The sequence below is a fragment of the Ictalurus punctatus genome, chromosome 4, assembly GCF_001660625.3.
Source record: "Ictalurus punctatus breed USDA103 chromosome 4, Coco_2.0, whole genome shotgun sequence".
In the NCBI taxonomy this organism is placed as follows: Eukaryota; Metazoa; Chordata; class Actinopteri; order Siluriformes; family Ictaluridae; genus Ictalurus; species Ictalurus punctatus.
Window position 1 is genome coordinate 33,108,547 of NC_071284.1, and position 7,020 is coordinate 33,115,566.

The 7,020-nt window shown below is 43.5% G+C and overlaps 1 protein-coding gene across 1 annotated transcript in view; it reads left to right on the forward strand.

Moving 5' to 3' along the window:
• The window catches only part of LOC108264582 (protein LEKR1), a 9,978-nt gene extending 5,344 nt beyond the window's left edge, over positions 1–4,634 (forward strand). The window contains exon 3 of the mRNA XM_053678186.1: positions 4,207–4,634. Coding sequence (XP_053534161.1) covers positions 4,207–4,425 — 219 coding nt within the window. The 3' untranslated portion in view covers positions 4,426–4,634. The remainder of the gene's footprint in view (positions 1–4,206) is intronic.
• The last annotated feature ends 2,386 nt before the right edge of the window (positions 4,635–7,020 follow it).

A 7,020-nucleotide genomic window follows, 5' to 3' on the forward strand; every position in this document is an offset into this window, starting at 1 on the left:
GACCTTTGTGCTGGAGACCGGTTGCGGTGCGAACCCAACCCCCACCGTGAAGGTTCTGCAGGTTCCTGCGTCAGGCGGCGGTTGTTTTCGAGTGTGTAGTGGGAAAAGCATCCGAATGGACTGCAAGCTTTTGAGATTTTTTTCCACTTCCTGCCCTGGAGCTGGACTTCCCAGCAACCAGGTTTATTCTCTCCATGGAGCAGGCCCACCCACAGGCCTCCTGACCGTTGTTTACCCCACCGTGAATACCACTTTGCCCCCTCTTACCCTCGAGTACCCCTTATCTCCTCCCTGGTACTCCTTTTGTGTCATGTGCCAGTGGTGTTGGCTCACGCTACACCGAGCACCGCAGGGGGGTCTTTATCTCAATGAGCATTCACAAAGCTCACACACACACACACACACACACACACACGCTCACTCACTCACTCACTCAAAATCTACAGGAAATTAAGGGAAAAACAAGGATAAGTCTATTGAAGGCTTAATCCTTTGCGTGATAAGAGCGTGTCTGTGATGGCGCTTTGTGGCTGGAACAGGATGGTGGAACGGGAGCCGCACACACACACACACACACACACACGCACACACACAACTTGGAAAGCATAAACAGGTGCTTCCCATAGCAGTCCACAACATCATTTCCCTATATCAAATAGCACAAAGAATGTACCACTACGTCCATATCTCCTGTTTTCATCAGCGAAGCCTGGACCGGAGTAAACACGGTCAGCTCGCACGGTCGATATGGTGGAGGTCGGGGTGGAGCGGGCGGTTTTTTGGAAGGTATTTGCACTTTGCGTGCGTGTGACAGTGACCCAGTTTTACAGCGGGATTTGATGGAAGCAGACGGCGGGGAAGAGATCAGGGGGAGGACGGGGATGTCGGGGTTGCCGGGGGGAGGGGGGATGCTGAGAGACCGTTTTAAGTGATTTGTCTGTACCGACAAGGGATCACTCCAGAACACCACGACGAGACGATAACAAAATAATAATAATAATAATAATAATAATAATAATAATCTTTATTTATTTAGCTCTTCTGTTCATACCGAGCGCAACATCACACCGTCTTGCTTCACAAGATAAACAGATTGAATAAATATTCATTAACTACACACGTCTTTAAAAGTGCTTTCAGAGCCTGTGCGCTGTACGTTTAATTCATAGATATATTACAAAATAATGAGTAATAATTAAAAGGATCGTTTTATAACGATGTCAATTGTCGTCAGTGAGAAACCTGTTCTGTATACAGTAAAATAAGGTATAAAGGAGGCTGCGTGTTAGAAAGGAGTGTGTGTGTGTGTGTGTGTGTGTGTGTGTGAGTGCTAAGCCGACGTGTCAGCGCCGAGGGCAGAGACCCCTGAGGCGGCTTTCCCTGTCACGGGAACGCATTCTTATTGGCAGTACACACACACACACACTTCCCTCAGGCTGGCATGTGCACGTGTGTAATCCTGTGTGTGTGTGTGTGTGTGTGTGTGTGTTGGCAGAGACTGGGACAGATTGTTTGTGAGGGAGAGTCAAAAAGATTCCCAGCGTTGTTCATCATCAGCAGAGCCGGACATCCTAAGACTTGGTTATTGTCGACGTATCAAGCTTCTAGAACACAACAGAATGTTTGTTTGTTTGTTTGTTTGTTTGTTTTTAAGAATAAAGACAGTATGATATGAATAAAGAATATATCGTGCAGAAATGTCGACCTGATGAAAAACATGTTCATTCGTGCGCTGATACTCGGTCAGGGCTTTAATCCTTTTGCGGCGTGGAAGCCCGGGGTGCTTCGATAGCGGCCTTCGGATCGTCGGTATCGTCGGGTCCGGTGTCTCTCGGAGATTCTCTGTGGGGTTCGGGTCAGGCGAGTCGGCTGGACGGTCGAGCACAGTAACACCACGGTCAGCAAACCAGTGACTAGACGTTTTGAGTCCTGCTGGAAAAGGAAATCAGCATCTCCATCAAGCTCGTCGGCAGATTGAAGCATGACGTGCTCTAAAATCTCCCGGTACGCGCTGAATCGTCCCTCGACTTGAGAAAACACACTGGACCGACACCAGCAGATGACATGGCAACCCAAATCATCACCGACTGTGGAAACCTCACTCTGGACTTCCATCAGCTCGGATTCTGTCCCTCTCCACTCGTCCTCCAGACTCTGGGACCTCGATTTCCAAATGAAACGCGACGTTTACGTCCGTCTTCCCCGTGATCGTGCTTGTGTTCTGAACCAGACTGAGAGATTAAATCCTCAGGAAACCTTCTCAGGTGTTTTAAGTCCATTCGCTGATTAGAGTCCTCTCGGGTCATCGCGACATCTCTGCATTATTAATTCTTTATTCGGGTATTTTGAGATCCCGGATTATTGATTTCCGTGAGCCGTAAGCCGCAATCATCGACTTTAAAACAGAAAAAAAAGAAGGTCACGTTATGTGTAACGAATCTAGTATATATGAAAGTCAGACATTTTGAATTAAATTACGGGGGGGGAAATGAACTTTTCCAAGATACCGAGACGCACCTTTATATAGCGCTTTGTTTGTTCCTCTAGTGCACAACGTTCGCGCTACGCCAGCGACTAGACGTCCTTCCGTTGTTCTTTGTGGTTTTTGTCACAACCACTTAGCCAGGTGGGGCTGCTGATTTACTCCCTTAAATGGCTACAAATAGTCACTCGGTTATGACATTTATAGATAGCGATCGCGTGCGTGTGTGCGCGCGTGTGTGCGTGTGTGTTTATATGTGAGGGCCACTTTCCTAAACGCAATGCACTTAGCCCACGGGATTGTGCCTGAAATATGACCGGTCCACTGGGAACTCTCCAGACTCGCTCTCCAGCTTCCCACTCGGACACCGGCCAACGATATCGAATCACGAAGAGTCGAGAGTTACAAAAATGATCTGAGAAAATGTCTCGCATCTGATTTAATGAAACCTGAAGGACTCGTTGCAAGAATGAAGCGTCGCCGGATGGGTATCGTAATGTAGTGTGCACCGTGCCCAGATGCCGCTGGACATTTTGTGTGCGTTGTCATTTGTGTAAGTGTGTGTGTGTATATATATATATATATCTCAGACTCTGACGAAGACGATGATGGGACGCAAAGCAATTGGAAATATATGTAACTACGTCTTTGGACCTGTAATGGTGAAATGACTCCAGTCCGCATGTAAACGTAACCCTGTCTGAATAGGGCTTCTATTTTTTCTGTGGTTTAAACTCGACCAATATGTGGTTTGGGTTCGGTTTCCGTGGGAGACGACGGAAAAGAGTGCTTCCTGTAGTATCAGGGATTCAGATCCCCGGAGTACACCGATAGAACAGTATGTTATCATCCGCACGTGCAGCTAATCCTGTCCGTATAAAGCTTTAGTACGCAGGCATTTAGGCAGTTATTGAGTCAGGATTGAGGATCAAAACATCTTCTGAGAAGTCATATGAGTTATTTAGTATCACCTGTCATTCTGTTATCTTTCACATGTTTCTGTAGTGGGAGGTCAGAGTAAGGTGACTGCACAGCGTGATCTGACAGGAAACACTCCAGGATTCAGTCAGAAACTGCGTCTCAAAGCGAAACTCTGCGAACGGAGCGAAAGTGCGCTGAGGAAGTTCAGCCAGAAATGAAATTTACACGATTTCCACTTTCCTCCAAGCACCCCCGGTCAGTCGAGACAGGTCTGGCGTCTTTAGATTTGCACTGGATCGCAAGGATAATACGTCCGACGTGGTGCTTTAGACATGCGGTGTGGCAGCTATTAGCTTCCATTAGCCATGCTAGCATCATTGCGTATAAAGAAGCAAATGTCATCGAGCGTGCCTTTGCGGACGTGAGGAGAAAATGGTGTGCGTTTCTTTTTTCTTTAGCCAGACTGCTGATTTCAAGGTGCAGTAGGTGTGGCAGATAATCACCACCACTGATGCGTCTGGCGTTGAATCATAGCTCCTGAGCGTGCCAGACTTCTGTCACGCTGAAGAGGCCATTATCACTCCAGCACGTTAGTTACTGCGGTAGATTACACCGAGTCATCGTGAAGTTCTCATGAGCTGTACGGGCTAAGAAAATAAACCGCCGCTTACACGCTGCTCATTTTTTACACCCTTCCCTCGCTGGTGTGCTTTCATGGATCTTTAAAGGAGTTCATATAGAGATGTATGATTAAAGCAAAAAGCAGTGTGTGTGTGTGTGTGTGTGTGTGTGTGTGTGTTGAGATGGAACAGGAGGAGACGACCTGTCGTTACTGCGGCGTGAGCTACCTGATCCTGCACGAGTTCCAGCGGCTGCAGGAGCGCCTCAAGGAGGTGGAAAGAGAGCTGGAGAGAGAGCGAGGGAGTGTGGAGAGAGAGAGAGAGTGCAGAGAGCAGCTGCAGCGCTCACAGGTTCAGCGGGAGGAGCTCAGAGCAGCCAATCAGCTTTACAAGGACAAGTGAGAGCGCTATACACTCCTCTATACACTCCTCTACACACTCCTCTACACACTATATACACTCCTATATATACTTCTCTATATACTTCTCTATATAGTCTATACACTCTTCTATATACTCCTCTATATAATTCTCTATATACTCCTCTATACACTCCTCTATATACTCCTCTATACACTCCTCTATATAGTCTATACACTCTTCTACACTCTATACACTCCTCTATATACACCTCTATATACTCCTCTATACACTTCTCTATACACTCCTCTATATACTCCTCTATATACTCCTCTATACACTTCTCTATATACTCCTCTATATACTCCTCTATATACTCCTCTATACACTCCTCTATATACTCCTCTATATACTCCTCTATATACTCCTCTATACACTTCTCTATATACTCCTCTATATACTCCTCTATATACTCCTCTATACACTTCTCTATATACTCCTCTATATACTCCTCTATATACTCCTCTATATACTCCTCTATATACTCCTCTATACACTCCTCTATATACTCCTCTATACACTCCTCTATACACTCTTCTACACTCTATACACTCCTCTATATACTCCTCTATACACTCCTCTATACACTCCTCTATACACTCTTCTACACTCTATACACTCCTCTATATACTCCTCTATACACTCCTCTATATACTCCTCTATATACTCCTCTATATACACCTCTATATACTCCTCTATATACTCCTCTATATACTCCTCTATATACACCTCTATATACTCCTCTATATACACCTCTATATACTCCTCTATACACTTCTCTATATACTCCTCTATACACTTCTCTATATACTCCTCTATATACACCTCTATATACTCCTCTATATACACCTCTATATACTCCTCTATATACTCCTCTATACACTTCTCTATATACTCCTCTATACACTCCTCTATACACTCCTCTATACACTCCTCTATATACTCCTCTATACACTTCTCTATATACTCCTCTATATACTCCTCTATATACACCTCTATATACACCTCTATATACTCCTCTATACACTTCTCTATATACTCCTCTATACACTTCTCTATATACTCCTCTATATACTCCTCTATATACTCCTCTATACACTTCTCTATATACTCCTCTATACACTCCTCTATACACTCCTCTATATACTCCTCTATATACTCCTCTATATACACCTCTATATACTCCTCTATACACTCCTCTATACACTCCTCTATACACTCTTCTACACTCTATACACTCCTCTATATACTCCTCTATACACTCCTCTATATACTCCTCTATATACTCCTCTATATACACCTCTATATACTCCTCTATATACTCCTCTATATACTCCTCTATACACTCCTCTATACACTCTTCTACACTCTATACACTCCTCTATATACTCCTCTATACACTCCTCTATATACTCCTCTATATACTCCTCTATATACTCCTCTATATACACCTCTATATACTCCTCTATATACACCTCTATATACTCCTCTATATACTCCTCTATACACTTCTCTATATACTCCTCTATACACTCCTCTATACACTCCTCTATACACTCCTCTATATACTCCTCTATACACTTCTCTATACACTCCTCTATACACTCCTCTATACACTCCTCTATACACTCCTCTATACACTCCTCTATACACTCCTCTATATACTCCTCTATACACTCCTCTATACACTCCTCTATACACTCCTCTATATACTCCTCTATACACTTCTCTATATACTCCTCTATATACTCCTCTATATACTCCTCTATATACTCCTCTATACACTCCTCTATATACTCCTCTATACACTCCTCTATACACTCCTCTATACACTCCTCTATACACTCCTCTATATACACCTCTATATACTCCTCTATATACTCCTCTATATACTCCTCTATATACACCTCTATACACTCCTCTATACACTCCTCTATACACTCCTCTATACACTCCTCTATACACTCCTCTATACACTCCTCTATATACACCTCTATACACTCCTCTATATACTCCTCTATATACTCCTCTATATACACCTCTATACACTCCTCTATATACTCCTCTATATACACCTCTATACACTCCTCTATATACACCTCTATATACTCCTCTATATACTCCTCTATATACTCCTCTATATACTCCTCTATATACTCCTCTATACACTCCTCTATACACTCCTCTATACACTCCTCTATACACTCCTCTATACACTCCTCTATATACACCTCTATACACTCCTCTATACACTCCTCTATACACTCCTCTATATACACCTCTATACACTCCTCTATACACTCCTCTATATACACCTCTATACACTCCTCTATATACACCTCTATATACTCCTCTATATACTCCTCTATATACTCCTCTATATACTCCTCTATACACTTCTCTATACACTCCTCTATACACTCCTCTATACACTCCTCTATACACTCCTCTATATACACCTCTATATACTCCTCTATATACTCCTCTATATACACCTCTATACACTCCTCTATACACTCCTCTATACACTCCTCTATACACTCCTCTATATACTCCTCTATACACTCCTCTATACAC